At 33.4% G+C, this 17,165-nt stretch overlaps 1 protein-coding gene across 5 annotated transcripts in view; it reads right to left on the bottom strand.

Annotated features, from left to right (window-relative positions):
- LOC134256167 (uncharacterized) overlaps nt 1–17,143 on the bottom strand; it is a 45,383-nt gene extending 28,240 nt beyond the window's left edge. Inside the window, exon 1 of one of the 5 annotated variants that reach the window (XM_062738801.1) lies at nt 17,120–17,143. Coding sequence is in view for 1 of the 5 variants with exons in the window: in XM_062738796.1 (XP_062594780.1) it covers nt 8,560–8,568 (9 nt within the window). In the remaining 4 variants the exon portion in view is untranslated. The other 4 variants (XM_062738798.1, XM_062738799.1, XM_062738800.1 and 1 more) reach the window with 4 other exon arrangements.
- Nucleotides 17,144–17,165: the final 22 nt, after the last annotated feature.

Here is a 17,165-nt window from a genome sequence, read left to right as displayed (position 1 = left end):
TATTTTCATCTGCCTTAACATCGATTGCTTCAATTTTAGAGTTACCTTTGGAAAAAAAAACCTCAGTACCATAGGACAAATAATCTATAATGTAACCAGACCTTCCTTAATTTGTTTCAAATACTTTTCTATTAACAGCTAGACTACACTCTTAATGAAGTTAATCTAAATGGTTTTTCATTATCAGCAATAAATATTTAGCAATTATCAGCAATGAATATATAGATGGTAAATATAGTCAGTACATGTAACTTTTAAGAAATATGATTGGCATTATATCTATACAAAAATAGTCTGTTGTGATAATTTAATTATGCCTAACTCACGTACACATTAATTATAGATTGAAATGTAATCTTTAAAATAAAAAATATCTAAATTCCTACACTTGAAATGAAAAAAAGTAAAAATAATTCATTTTTTTAAAATTATAATGTTAAAAAACTAGAGGTACTGTGAGTAATGCGTAACAGACGGATGGCTGGTCAGATAGACAGACTTATCAGACGTACAAACATAGACAGACGGACATCCAGATTATTATATATACTCTCGCTTTTCAAGCAGTACGTGGGGTATAAAAAGGTTCTTATATAGCAAGAAATGCATGATTGCTAAATACTAGTTCATGTACTGAACTTCTCAGAAAGTACAAAATTTTAATCCAATCTTTATGAAAATGGTCTGCAGTGACAATTTAAACATGCTTACTTCACACCTGGCATACGACAACGCATGGTATTCGGAATATCTCTCTTGAAAAAACAAACAAGAAAAGCGTGCGTGCCAATTATTAAATCATCAAGTTTTTTGCCACGTCTATCCCAATGAAAAACACCACAAAACAAACTTTATTCAATATACTGGACAGAATTTTGGTTGAGAATGGCTTAATACTATAATCTTGTTTTAAAATTATTAAGAGTGATTTACCCACAATAAGCATATGAATCCCTGAAATAGCACAAATTCAAAGCCTTTTATGATTGGGTTTGACGAATAGCCAAATTGTGTATGGGTTAATAATCCATCATGTTCTATCTAAACAAACTAATCATGTATTTATAATTCTGCGGTTTAAATATTTTGTGTCGTCTCTTTTAAAAAGAGAAGACAGATGGTTTTTAAATTACATATAAAAAAATCATACCGACAATTTAATATTGAAAACTTTTTCAAACGCAAGTAAATTTCAATGAATCATACATGAATGACTTGCAAATGACTGAAAGCATGAACCCAGGTTTGCCGATTTCTGTGATAATTTCATCAAATTTCGGTATCTTTCTTCAACAGATCTTCTGGTTAACATGTTTAAGATGCTTAAGACAAACTCCGATTTTTTTTTCGCATCAATTATTGTATCAGACCGTACCACCCACAAACAAGTTCTGTATAACAATATCGTAATTCGCCGCACCACAAAACAAGTCACCCGGACCTTAGATCAGCTATCAGAAAAGTCAGCCCCCTTAGACAGTTAATACATAGATAACAGAGTCAGATTTAATTTGCGTGAAAACACGAAATCTAAACAATAAATAAAATGCACCCAATTTTGGTTTTCAATACCTTATTTTTATCCGTACCTTCAAAATCTGTCACCATACTCCTATAAAAAGACTGTCGAATTGAAATTTTAAAGTTGATCATGAATCGTACAGAACGTTATGAATCACGGTATTTGTGCCTGAGATTCAAACACAATGCACTCTACGCATTATTTTGTACCCAGTATAAATGTTACACCCTTCATTGTTTGCTATTCCCTGCATGAACTCTCCAAATGATTAGATATTTAAAATCTATATTTTTTTTGTAATTATGTACAACAGATAAAGAGATCTGTAGATACAATCATTTTTGTGAACTTCATTCTTTTCTTAAGTTTACAGACTTCAGGCATTATAGTATTTTATTATCATGTAACTCCTCAATCATACAAAAATATCTGAATGCATGGGTTAATGGGTCTATTGTTCATATTCTCATCACATTCATATTCAAACCCAGTGCTCAAAGTTTTCAATGAATTTCTTTCCATACAGATTTACACACTTAGTAAGAACACTGTGCAGACTTGCCAATTAACAGATTTTTGAGAGTCATGCATGATCTCGGGCAAAATTCTGAACAATTTCATATAAAACGTTCATATATGATTATTATTAATTCTAGTGATACTAAAATAGATTCTCTGCATTAATATGGACCATCTTATTTTACATCACTATCAAAAACCTAATGTTTCTATAATTCTTAATATCCCACAAATCAGTGGTGACCACCAAAAAATTCAAGCACTTCATGTACATGTAGTTTGAAGCAGATAAATGCAGATTGCAAATTCCTGATTTTTTTTTCAGCCAATATAGTGTTTATTGAAGTTCATGTATTATGAACATGAATGCAATTGTTCTTATCTATAAATTCATGCACTTGAAAAGATAAAAATGTGTATTTACACTAACCCATGTATAGATATTTTTCAAAAACAGGTATTCAAACTATTCAGTGTTGCCTCCTCCCTCCCCTTTTATAAAAGAAGAAATATGAGGAAAAGATTTATAAATTCACCAAATTTAGGCAAATATTTTACATCTTGTTGACCAGATTGCACAAATACTGCATAACAGTTGAGCAAGTTGTTGCAATTTGTCTTCAAATCTGTATACACATTGGAGGAAAACATATTACACTTTGTTTTTATCATTTCAATTTCAAATTTCAACTAAAAGATATGTCACACATAAGATCTTATAGTCCCCTCCCTCCCAAACAACTGTGTTTTGGGCATTTTTTTAGGTACATAACTGTACGTTTTAACTCACCGAAGGGTAACAGGTGTGAATGCATGCAGCAAGTAGAGCTGCCATAAACATGCAGTCTGTACATAATCCTGTTAAAATCAATGATCACCTATAAACACAGTATTTCACATACTGAAAGTGAGCAGGATGGATGGTGACCATTAAATTGTCTCTGAATGGTCAGGGTTCAAAGTTGGTCAATTAGCAAGAGATGGCTGCATGTTTTTTTCTGTGCAAAGTTAATTCTTCATGCAGTTGCCTCTTTTCTTAACTGCATGAACATGCAATTTTTAAATCTTAATTTTGACATGATCGATCAACTCAGATCAAGTAGAATCTGAGTTTCAACACAGCCATCAGTAACCCTCATCAAAGATTCTTTTTTTTTAATGGTAATTTATTTATGTGTACAAAGTACATGTATATGCATGTACTTCTACTTATATTTCATTTATCAAATAATGATAAAAACATTATTGAAAATTTTGAAAAATTCAAAAGCAAAATGAAATATATTGAGATAATGAACAGTATTCAAGCTCAAAAGGTCCATTAAACAATTCAAAACATGAGCTGAGGAAGCACAGACCTCCAAAACATCAGAGGTGGGATCAGGTGCCATGGAGCAGTGAGCATCCCATGCCCACCGGTCACACCTGCCGTGTGCTCCTTGTCATGATTGGGAGGCTGATCAGACCTAGGACTGTCAGGAGAGAAAAATTTTAATATTGGGATCTGTACAGCAATACACAGGGTTTAAACTTAACGCTCGCCCACTCGCAAATTGCGAGTAAAAATTGGTGTGGGCTCATAAAATTTGTAAGTTGTTCGCCCACGTGGCGAATAAAAATTCTGCAGGGGACCGAATTCATTCCCAGTCCCCTTACTGAAAAACAGACATTTTATGCAGGTTTTTGATTTAAAACTACAGAAAAATGAAATAAATCACAGCAGTATGGTCCTATTGTTCGTAAATATTCTTCATCTTTTCCATTTAAAGTACTAAACGATTTGTGAAATTCCCTAAAACGATCGTCTTTTTTTTCCTAATCCGAATTTCCTCCAACCCTCTGTAAATGGTTGATACGTGAGAGATATACAATTTTAATAACTCCCAACTACTCAGTCATATGAATACTAAGTGTTTTCACCTATTTCAAATATGTTGTAGTTAAAATATTTAACCTAGAAAATCTTATTGTGTCATTGTCAATTTATCAGTTGAAGACATGTACCAGGGCTACGTATTTATATACATGTATTACCAAGTAAAAAAAAAAAGATAGTAAAATTATTTATTGGATGCAATTTTATTTCCTTTGATTAAATATTTATATGACATCTGATTTTTTATAAAGTAAGAACTCCAATTTTAAACAGATGAATTTCTATATGTATTTCATTTGTATCTACTTTTTGTCCCAGTATCTATGCTTTTTACAAAAAATCACAGAGACTGTGGGCTAACAAATTTAACAGTGGGCTCCTAAATTTGAAATGTCAGGAGCCCACATGGCTCGTGGAAATTTCAGTTAAGTTTAAACCCTGAATACAAGCTTAATCTGGGGCAATTGCTTTGATGTACTGAAGATATATTAATCATACTTATGTACTGAATATAAATATTAGTCACTCATATAACCTTATTGTGAACATTAATGGTTAACATGTTTCGAGTTACTACGTACATGATTATTAAGATTATGATATATGGTATATATATGCCAAAGTCCATTCAGTAGAGCACCATTTACAAGAGTTTCCCAAATTACAACAGACCCTTTTCCTTCATCTGACTGATTAGTTTTCATACAATAAACATTAGACGATTAGGTGAATGCTGTGGTACAAATTTAAAATTTGTATATTAATTTTTAAACTAGTGGGTATTGTTTTTTTAACAAAAAACACATGTCTCCCCTTCTTTACCAACATTTTCAAAAGCAGTTTTTTCTATCAAGGTCAAAAATAATAATGCAGTGCATCTTTCAAGTCTTAAAAGTGGTCTAAAGTTATATGGTCTGGTCTTGATTTTTCCTTAATTTAACCTTGAAAGAAGAAAGTGGTCAAGGTCAAATAATTTGATGTAGTGTATTTAGGCTTAATGTGGCTTTACTTGTTCCAAGTTTAAAACCCTAATGTCAAGAAAGGTCTCAAGTTATGACTTAGGATATATTTCATATGAACGTTTGACTTTGACCCAATAATAATTAGATCATGGTAAAAAAAATTGATCACATAGACTCTCCATCTATGTGCCCTCTGCATGTTCCAAGTTTGAAGTCTAAATGTCAATGGGTTCTCAAGATATGGTCAAAACATGTTTATTCTCTATTTGACCTTGAGGAAAGAAAGGGGTCAAGGTCAAAGTCCTGGTGCACTAGATCTTATATTTAATGTCTTCTTTCTATGTTACAAGTTTAAAGTCCTAATATCATAGGGTATTCAAGCTATGGTCTAAACTCTATTTTGATGTGAAAGTTTGACCTTGACCCAATAATTTTGGATCAAGGTCAACTATTTTGATCACTTACACCTTCCCTCATGTGTCCCATGCATATTCCAAGTTTGAAGTCTAAATATCAAAGGTATCTATAGTTATGTGCAAATTGTGTTTTTTTTTCTATTTGACCTTGAAGAAAGAAAGGGGTCAAGATCAAAGTTCTGGTGCATTACATTTAAGTTTTCTTTTTATGTTACAAGTTTGAAGTCCTAATATCAAAGGGTACTCAAGCTATTTCCAAAACTCTATTTTAATGTAAAAGTTTGACCTTGACCTTATAAATAGTTCAAGGTCAAAAATTTTGGAGGCGTGCACTCCGTCTTGAGGTCATCTATTTATGTTCCAAGTATGAAGACTTCAGGTCAAAGGGTATTCGAGTTACGGCCTGGACAAAATTTGGATGAAGAAGAATATTAATAAGAAGAATAAGAATAAGAAGAATAAGAATAAGAAGAATAAGAAAATCGACAAAAACAATATGTCTCCCCTTCGGAAGGGGAGACATAAATATTAAATCATTTTGCAATGAGTCACTTGCAAGAAAATAGTTGTTGTATAAGGAAATGGTAACTGTTGTCATCTAAATGACAACTCTAGATGAAATTTATGCTGCATATTAAGTTTAAATTATGCAATAATTTTATTACAAGACAAAGTGCTTTCACTTTTAAAATATGAAGAAAAAAAATCAAATTGTAAATGGCTGACATTCTTACCAAACTGTCAACTGTAACAAATGCTTCCAAAAAATGAAAAACTCATATTACATTGAGTGTGCTTAAAAAGGTTCCAATGAAAAACTTATTATGGCCTCAGCCTACCCTCAGAGGTCATGATTTGAACAAAACTAAATTAACACTACTTACGGATGCTTCAATTCATACCCATGCTGTTTTTGAAAAGAATTAAGATTTTCAAAGATTTTTCCCCCTACATATTCCCTGGTAAAACTTTGATTTCCCATTTTTGACCCCGGCCTAGCCAACGAAGCCAATGTAGCTTTCAAACATTTTATATTTTTTGACCCCCTGGTTCTTTTACAAAAGATCTTTGGTACTGATGCAGTGTATTGCTATTTAATTTTTGCCAATTCTTCATCATCTCCCCTTGAAAGAGGGCAAATGTATGACCTTCATTTGAATAAACTTAAACGCCACCCCCTTTGTGAAGAAAGCTTTGTGGCAAGTTTTAATTGGAATTGGCTCTGTGGTTTTTGAGTTTTTTGTTTTTTTTTTGAAAGATGTCATTAAATATTCTCTTATTTGTATTACCTCCCCTTGAAAGAAGCTTAATGGCCCTTCAAGTAAATAAACTTGAAAAATTCTTACTAAGAAATCTACAACATTGATGCAGCATTATTCCTGTATTTATAATTTCAATAATTTTATTTTTACAAACCAGTGATAACTCATGCAGATATTGAATAAACTTGTCTATAGATAGAAGATTGAGGCAATAAATAAAATGGCCTGCTAAAAAGGTCACAAGTGTTGACAAGAATTGGAAGTACATCACTCTAAGCATAATTTACCTTCTACAAAATCCCTTTTTATCATCTGAATACTTAGTAATCTTATGCAGCACACCAGTAATGTCATACATGCTGACAGCATTATCTTTTCACAGATATGGGAGAGAGACGTAAAGTGCAATCATTTTTTAAATTTGCAAGTCAACTTTTAAAATCAAAACACATTAAGATAAGTGAAGTCAATAACCTTTCTGCATTGTCTTTCTCCTAAATGCCATTTCCTTAAAAAAGGATTTTAGTAACCTAAACATCCTTAATCATCAAAAACTGTGAGGTATTTATTTTTTAAAAACTTTACAAAGTATTATCATTATTATGTGCCTATTTTAAACTGAAAAACAAACAATTATTACCCCCCCCCCCCACCTGCAGTGGCAAACTGTTATGAACATAGCCTTTGACCTCATCATTTAACCTTGCTTACAGTCATAAAAAAACAAAGATTTTTCAAGCACTCATTACCAGTTGGGGCAGAGACCAACAGACATACACACAAATGGACCCAAAATAAAATTTACTCATTCAATTTATAATATAAATAATTACTAGAAAAAACTGAATCAGATTCATCTTGTAAAATTTTCTTCTTTGTAAATCATTGTAAACCTTCTAATCCATGTGAATTATATATAATTACCGTAAAGCATAAAAATGTGTGCGTAACATGTTCTCTTCAAACTTTAGTGCACTAAAATGATGTTTATGTCTTAATCGAGATATAAAGCCATCAAGACTCAATAGATCACCAATATATATGTACCGTTGCAAAACATAAACAAAAATCATTCACCCATATACTACCCGCAACGAGGCCTAAATGTAAGAAAAGAGATGGTGACTCAATGAAGTCACTGGATACCATCGATATTTAACTGAAATACAAGACTTTACAGGGACCATTGTTGGTCTGGATGAGTAACCTGCTTTCAAAGACACCGCAATTAAGCATCATTTTCTCAATACAGCGTATTACACGTACCATGTCATGATATGGTAAGAAATACGATTCCATTCACGACCCACCACTGAAATTAAAAGCGAAGGTTTTTAACCTTGTTTTGTTGTCTTTGAAGTAAATGATATACCTATCTTAGAGATTTTAAGGTGCACATGTTTGTCTTTGATAAAACTAGTGATCTAACATGCTCATCATAACCATTTCATCACGGATGCACATTCCAATAAGTATAGACACCAACAGCAATTCAAATCACTTTAAATCTAAAATTCATGCAGTTCAAAGTATAAAACTAATAAACATTACCAGCTGGTACTCAAAATAGCTATATATACCCAAGTACAGTATGCAGGAAGAAAACAGACCATATAATTATTACGCAGATCAATATTAGCCAATCTTTCAAAGTAAATTTGACAGGGTTCCAACTGAAAAAAAAAACTCTGGAGGATAAAGAAAAATCTCCCTTTTTTAAAACATTTCTTGATCAATTTGTTAAATGATTTCATTTACAAATACAAATTAATTCTGATAATAATATTTCCCTTTCTAATGATAAGGATTGTAAAACTGGATTTAAGAGTCATTTGTTAGACATCTAGCTTAACTAAATAGCAGATAATAATGCAACCACAAACAAACATGCACACGTATTCAACATAGCAGAATATCATTTATTATAACTTATGTCAATAATTGAACTTTACCCCATTCCCAACAGTTCCCTTCGGATAGGTTAACCACATTCCAATATTACCTTTGTCATCCGCTGAACAAGAACTGGGGCCCTCTCTCATCACCACAGGAGACAATTTAACATTCACAACTCCATAAAAGAATGCAATTTTATTGGAAAACGTCCCAAGCTAAATCCATTTACAGAGATCAGAGTGCGAGGGAAGTAAATGGCTTTTTGAAGTTAATGAGGCTATTCCCAACAAGTGTCTCTTTCTCCCAGTGTTCCAAGTTGTGTACCCAAGATTCTATTAGACAGCATCGTCAATGTAATGGGTTAGTTTCTTTCCATTTATTTAAACAAGGTTTTCTAAGACCTTTATAATTAACACCCTCTCAAAAAAACAAGTCCATCACATCAAACAAGATAAGAATATTGTGTTCTTTGCCTTCTATTTACTTATCACCATATTGTGAATTTTTATGACCCCTTTATAGTGGTGCGACCTGACTTGTTTTGCAATTGGGCACTTATAACAGCAAAGGGTGAGATATAAGTAATAAAACCATAGAAAGAGACTTTAAATTTGCTTGCTTTGCATATACAGTACATATGTACTGGTACATGCAGGTTTTGGAGGTATCTTTAATGTACATATTAGGCCTGGGGAAAAGGGGTTGGGCAAGACATTAATTTAACCCTCTAAACCCGGGGTCACATACCATTCCTTTTCTGCATGATGGTTACTTAAATCTCGAGACAATCTGCACACAAAATGGCAAAAGAATTAATACATTCATATTTGTCAAGTAACCTCTGGAAGTACTAATATGTAATCACAGTACACAATACTAAAAAGTTTTGAATGCTTATATAAAGTGTGTGTGTTGGGGGAGGGTCTACGTCCCCTCTGAAATGATTTTCTGCAAGACTTAAACATAATTGACAATTCTAGAATTTCAAGAGCAAGTTTTTCGCACTGGAGTGTGTAGTATTTATATGCAATCCAGTGGCTTAAATAGCCTTCATTAATTAAAACATGACAACAGTCCTTAAAATAAGACTTGAATGGTTGCCATTTTCTGACATAGGCAAGTCATAGACAGGATCTTACGAATTTGTGTATTAAACACTGAGAGGCATGGGCATCAGTCCAAGGTGAAATAAGTGTATACAGACAAGAACTTCCCTAGCCTAGACATTGTAGGCTCTGATATCAGTGTTTGTACGGAGGATCAAAAGCCAATGGAGGGACTATGAGATATTGTTAAAATCAAAGTCATGACACTGGACAGATTTCCAATAATCTGTCACCAGCCACAGCTTATTAACTTTTCAGCATGCCCGACACATTTTTCAAAAGGTCTTTGTCCATACAATATCTAGTTTTCAAGATGAAAACTTTTGTACACCAAGTCACATTGAAAGGATATTGGAAGGACTGCAGCACGTTGGCTAGTAACATTTGACTATAGGACAATTATATCTGACTATCATGAACTATGCAAGAATGTTTCTTCCCATGGTCCAAAACCATATTTCTAAATCTTTGAGGTAATTAAAAATTACGTCCTCACTCAAATTAATCAATTTCCTTTTTTTTGTAGCTGATTTTATCCATATAATGGAAGTAAGGATGGAAACAAAAACAGGTTATTGGCAATTATCAATTTTCCAAACAATTTAGAACACCTTTAGAAGGAAATTTACATTCCGGTATAATAGCAATTATAAATGCTACAAAATTTTGCTACACATACCGCATTCTGCCAATTGTTCCTAAGCGCATATGCGCTTGGTATTTTGTCCCCTCTGATTTTCCCTACTCCCCATCCCACCCCACTTCTCTTTTCTCCCAAAATCAAGAAATTTAACATGTTTTTGAAGTATTTTGTTTTGCAACTCTCTACAAATAAAATTCAATACACCTCAGAGAGTTGTGGTTTTGAGAGTCAATAAAACTGCAGCTATGGTCTTTATACAGAGCTTGTGTAAGTAAATAATCAAAGAAAATCAATGATGAAGGATAAACCCCTCTTTGTTCATTGTGTTTACTTGCTTTCTTTACTTCTAATCTGTTTAAGACTGATAAATTTAAGTCCAGATTATATACATTGGTATAATGAGATTTCAAATAAAATTTATAAAACTTACAACGACGTGGTAAAGCCCCTGGAACTTATTTCTTTTCCCGACATTAGAAATAAATGGAACACATGCATGGCATATAAATGACCAAATTTTTAAAAAGTATAATTCTATGCCCTTAGTGACAGATGCTATAGGTATCAAATTCTGTTTGATATCACACATGTACTGTTTTAGAAGAAAGAATTATAGTGGAAAGACAGATAAAGACGATTCTCAATTTCATCTAAATAGACAAAAAAGTACAAAATCAATTTGATCCAAAATAGTGGTACACTGTACTTCGATCAAGACTGCATGACCTCCAAATTTCCTACAGTTTCGGGAAAAAAAAATAAAATGACATGACATCGTGAGAAATCACCAACAGGGTCAAGCTGTGTTCGTTAAGACAAATGGGACCAGATTAACTGGATTAATGAGTACAAACGAATAAATTACACCTTGACCACCAAGTGATTCTTTAGTAACTTATATACATGGGACAGGTGTAATCTTTGTTCTTACCTCTGTCAAAGCCCATCTGACACAAGTTTACACATACTGACAAACAACCGTAATCCTGTGACAAAATGTAGTCAAAACACACACATACATAATACTTACACCAATATATGTCCTCTGTATTAATCACCACAACATGTACACATAGAGTAGATAGAGACCACCAAACAAAAAAAAAACCTTATTCAATACACTGTCTGGGCACTATTGTAATCCCAATTACGATATTTTATCACTCCTTTTAAGTTCGATCAAATATTAATCCCAAACAATTCAACTACCTGTGTGCTGATAAGCCCAGAGGTGACCTTTCAACCTTTAAATCCTCGGAATGTTTCCTTTGTGTCAGTCCAGCTCGCAAAGGTTGGCGGTGTTTATACCTCCGCTAAAGGCGGCAAAGAGCAAGAGATGAATGGTAGGGCCCTAGCATTGTCACCACTGTAGGGCCATATTGGTGAAATTGATCATGCAATACTTGAATTCCCCTTCATTTTTTAAAAGAAAAAAATATTAACTGACAGTATGTGTCAATATATTGCAGCTGTCAAATTATCACTGTTTTAAAAATCTGAGGTGACATTTCATTTAATTTTATTTAAATGAACGTAACCTAACCAAGTATTTCTTACCTTGTATCAAATTAAACCCTTCTAACAGCTAGGGCAGTCAGATTTTTTTCCCCTCTTAATTTCTTGAGCTTACATTGCAATTTAAATCCCCTCATTTTATAGAATAATGAAAAAAAAACCTACATGTCACGTCACTCTCAAATACTTACAATGGCATTCCACTTTAATATTTAACTAGAGCATATTTCAGTCTCTTTCACATTATAGTATATTAGGATCGAATAACAATACATGATATATATTGCATACAAAATTTTCAGGTATTTATTCATCATTGAAATTTTTTCAATCAAAAGTAAGCTTGGCAGGTCATTTCCCCAAACATTCATCTACTTCAATTTATTCAAAAGATCTCAATTTAATGTAAAAACCTAATACACACTATAGGTTTATATTTAATTTGATGACCTCAAATCATCACAAAAATTTAAATAACCCTGAAGTGAAAATTTTACAAAAAACTTGAATGTTTGTCAAAAGGTTATTTATACCTTAATTTTACCTCAAAATCACCATCTGACGTATTTCGCTATCAATATAAAAGAATTAAGCTAGAAATGTACTAGTAAGACTACTTGTCCTACAAGACAACTCAAAAATGCCAAATTTCATATTGCTTATTAAATACAGAACTCTGCAACCTTGCTCAAAATTATACACTGCAAATTTCCCAGGGAAATGAAATAGTTGTTTGAAGGTTGTTATTGTTGTTACCCTCTGGTCAAGAGCTATGTTTGAGATGAGATTGAAAAATAACCATCCAAAGTCAAAGGTTCAAAATGTCATGGTGCCTAAAAAGCATTTTACATCTCTGTAGGGAGCATATTAGACTAACAATACTGACAATGGAATCGGGAATCAGAATTAGGAATCAGGATGAACTTCATCACAATCACCTCTGCGTCAAGTTTGTTTTTCTGATACATTTCCTTCAACAAAAAGTTTTGTCTTTTAGCATTGTTTAAAAACTCACACTTTTCTGATATCTTCAAAATTTAATGTTTCTCTGATCCTGTATCATACTGTAACCTTGATAAAATGACCTTTGATCAGGGTCATGGCATATCCAATATTGGTCAAAGTAACAAAATATACAATGTACTGGTACTTGAATGTATTCTTAAAAGCAAGGAAATGACAAAATGAAACAGAAGTTCAATTAACTCTTCTGAACCTAAACCTCTAAGAAGTTTAGAAATGGAAGTCTGCACCTTCTAATATTTTCACCAGGTCATTAATATAAATGGTAAAAAAAAAAATTATGTACTGCACACTCCATAACTATGACTAATATAAGTCATGCAAGTTTCATTAAAAAGGACTTTATAACCATATAGTGAATTTGGACCTGGACCTGTTCTTTAAAATCTTTAAATCTCAATTTAGTTAAAGATGCAGCAATCAAGGCAATTCTGGAAGAATCATTGTATCCTTAGATCATAATTAAGACATAATTATGCAAGTTTGGGTCACGCCCGTGGCACAGTGGTTAGAGCATCTGTTCTAGAGTCACAAAGTAAGGAGTTGATCCTTACGTTGCGGGTTCAAATCCCACTGTGGGAGGTAGAGACCGGTACTTCGGATGAGACTGTATAAACCGAGGTCCCATGTCACAGTAGGTGCTGGCATGAAAAAGATCCCTCACTGCCGTTAGTGCCGAGTATAAAACAAAATTTGCAGCTCTCCACCAGCAAGTGGTGAGTGAAAAATTCTAGAGAGGGACGTTAAACCAGTCATGCAAGATTGGTTAGCACAGGCTTTACATTGCCTTGAGAAATGGACCTCTTTTATCTTTTAAACTTTTTGACATGGATAATATATATCCCTGTTTGGTGCTGGGGATGGGGAAAGGGGGATTCAGGTACACAAAATCAGTTTGCAGTGTAAGTTCTCACCTCTATTTGTCTTCAATAAAACTCCAGCCTGTTTTTATGTCTTTGTGACTTTTTATATGATCTTTACTTCATTTACCACTTTTAAAAAACCAAAGGTTATAATCTATGGAAAATATCTAGTCTGACACTAGAAATGCTTTCATATTATATGTTTTATTTTCTTGTGCATTTAGCATTAAACATGTTTTTCTATTAAGAGATATATACATGTATATGCACTGGATAACCAAAAGAACCTGAAAGAAGGGACAAAAAAGTTGAACTAATTCAGTAACTGTAAAACCTTAGCATTTTTTGGGGGGACATTATTCCCCCTAAGGCCATTCAAAGTTTTTTCTATGTTAATTTATAGAGGCCATGTGCACCTTGGTTTTTGACACCCATATCCAAATATTTGACACCCCCTCCCCAAAATATTTAGATTTTTCTAAGTCAAAGGGGCATAACTCTGTCCAAAATGCATTGATTGTATCCAAAATAAAACTTGGCCTAGATATTCTTATGATAAATTTGTAAACCAATTTTCATTTCTAGACGTGCAACCTCTGCAAAGAAAATGAACGGAAGCTGCATATTATTGGAATTTTCTAAGTCCAAGGGGCATAAAATCTGGCCTGATCGTTAATAAGATATTCTTATGATAAATCAGTATACCAAATTCCATAAATTTCAATATGCGCAACCTCTGCGAAGAAAATGAACGGAAATTAATGGTGGACCGACCAACAGACAGACAGCAGCAAAGCAATATGCCCTCCCTTCTTCGAAGGGGTGCATAAAAATCAAGAGTCCTGAAATAAATTATTCAGGTTGAAATCTTTCAATTCCAATTAAAACCTTTATTTTGCTAAAGAATGTTTCTTTTTATGAAGAAAAATAGATTAATAAAAATGAAATTTCAGATATGTGAGGTCAAGGTCAAAAGAAAGGTCAAGGTTTAAAAAAAATGTTGGTGTAGTTGAATAGCTCTCATCAATATATGTATCAGCATTTAAAGTTTGATAAAAAAAATGTTGAATACTTTCTTTCAAACTGGAATATATTGCAAAGTGTGACAGACAGATGGAAGGACAGAGGGAGAATACACATATAACAAATACTGTATGCTAGGCCTCTGTCATTTTCATGGTGGGACGAACAAGAAACCCAAGGAAATTGCTGAAAGCTAGTACCATCAATATCATTAATCAGCATAACTCATATGTAACCCAAGTACTAAAGTGCTAGTTAGGCATGAAGAGTTATCCTTCTTTATTTACAACCCATCATTATCAGTCAGGGGCATAACTTAAATAAGTTATTTTCAAAAATAACTCAAATGAGTTATTTTTTTGTCTCAGTGAGTTACTTCTCTTTGCTATGACCTACTTTCTCCTAACCTTAGTAACTCAAACACGTTATTTTTCCAAAATAGCCTCAATAAAATAATAACTTGTTTAAGTTATTTTGTGTCATTCCTCCCTAAATTCACACCCCGTGCACCAAAGGATTTTGCTCGTGCACCAAGACAAAAACAAATGTTTGACTAAATTTAAACCTTGCTCAATGCAGGAAAAGTGTCCAAAGTCTTGGGAAAAGTGGGGAATTTTTTTTATTTAATGATAAAAATTGGACATATACACCATGTGGATAAAACCACAAAATAAGGTGTAAATGCTGTTTATCTCCACCTCCTCACCAATTCTCCATTGGAGTCGGTGAACTCCATTTAGTATTATATAATGGAATCCCAAAATGCAATGCATATTGGCAGGAAACACAAAATTTCCAAGAAATCAATGTCCAAGTAGGATATAAAAATAACTTATTTAAGTTATTTTTAAAAATAAAATCGCGTGTGTAAAATAACTTATTTAAGTTATTTTTTTAATAACTTGTTTGAGTTGTGCCCCTGACTGATTATAAGTAACGAAAAATTTGATGATCAGACCCTAGCTAGTGCTTTAACTTTAAAACTGCCATTGCTTGTATTTACCATTTTTATCCAGGACTTAAGTACAAGTACAATGAATATTACTGGTACAAAAAATTAATGTATAATAATATTATAAGTACATGCATGTTTATTTATTCCTTTACAGCAAAGTTTGATAAAAATGCATGTAGTAACACAATCATTTGTGTGTGAGTGAGAAAGAGCTGTATAAACCGGAAGTGGCGTAATTTGTATCAGGATCTTGTGGTCCCCTTAAATTGTCTCTCTTTTAATTGAAAATAACCTCTTTAAGAGGCCTAAATGAAGATCATATGCATATATAAAAAGAAAACATCTACATCTATAATTAAAGAAGGGTCTCTTATCTAGGAATAAAGAGGTGAAATATGAAAACCCTAACACTAGCTAAGTTAGTGTTACATGTACATGTAGAACAGGGTTGTCATATCTCACATCTTTTTACTACTCATTTTGATCCCTCTTGAGAATTGAAGATGCAACCACTTGCCAGCTGTGTAGATCGAGTTGCAAATTTTGACCTATACTCTTTGCCCAGCATGCACAGATCTAAAGGGGGGGATTTCAGGGGGTCCAGCCCCCCCCCCCCTCCCCTGGAATTTGCAGAATTATTAAATGTATATATTAATTCAACTAAAAGTGACCTTGGATTTCCCCCCTCTGGAAAACGTGGATCTGTGATAAGTTGGTACTTGGTATGAAAAGTCATTGGTATGATGATGACCTTGTCAGCAAATACAATTTATCATTGAGTCAAATGCTGACTGACGTTTTTCACACTAATTGTTAGTCCGTTATTTACAAACTGATTGATGAAAGATTTTCTGTTATTTCCTGATCATGACAAGGAGCACACAGAGGGTGTGACCGGTTGGAAGGGGATGCTCACTCCTCCTTGGCACCTGATCCCACCTCTGAAGTTTCAGAGGTATGTGTTTGCTCTGCTCCTATATTGTACTGTTTTAAGGACTTTTGAGCGTGAATACTGTTCTTCATCTCCATATATTTCATTCTTAAGAACTCACACAGACATACGGAATAGGTATTTCACATTTGGGATTGTTTACGGTTGTCGTTTTTTATTGCAATTTTTATTTGCTTCACCTTTTTAAAAAATTCTAGGCAGGATTTTTTTGGGTTTGGTGGAAACCCCCCCCCCTTTTTACCTGGAAAAAAAATCCTGGATCCGCGTCTGTTCAGGGTCACCTTCTGCAACATGGGACCTTCGTTTTATATAAACTCATCCGAAGGAAATCGCCACAAAATCACCATTTTCTAGTACGCAATTAAGTTCTTTTTGTTCTCATTTGTGATCACATTTTGCATGCTTCAGTTTTCATTTTGATACTAGGGCCTTTTTGATACGTCTAAAGAGTAAAGCTTTTTTTCGGTCGTGCCCCCCCCCCCCCTCTGGTTATGCACACTACTCCACCCGCACCCCACCCACTCCATCACAAATAACTGAAATTGCTTCCTTGCCTGATCGAGTTATATAAACTTTACGCGTTTACCTAAATACAAAGACCATCCACAGAACCACGAGCTTCTCTTTCACTA

Source organism: Saccostrea cucullata, unplaced genomic scaffold (genome assembly GCF_032062105.1).
Source record: "Saccostrea cucullata isolate Sc308-1 unplaced genomic scaffold, CSIRO_AGI_Scuc_v1 ctg204, whole genome shotgun sequence".
In the NCBI taxonomy this organism is placed as follows: domain Eukaryota; kingdom Metazoa; phylum Mollusca; class Bivalvia; order Ostreida; family Ostreidae; genus Saccostrea; species Saccostrea cuccullata.
The sequence above is the reverse complement of the archived record's forward strand: the minus strand, read 5'-3'. Positions and strand labels throughout refer to the sequence as shown.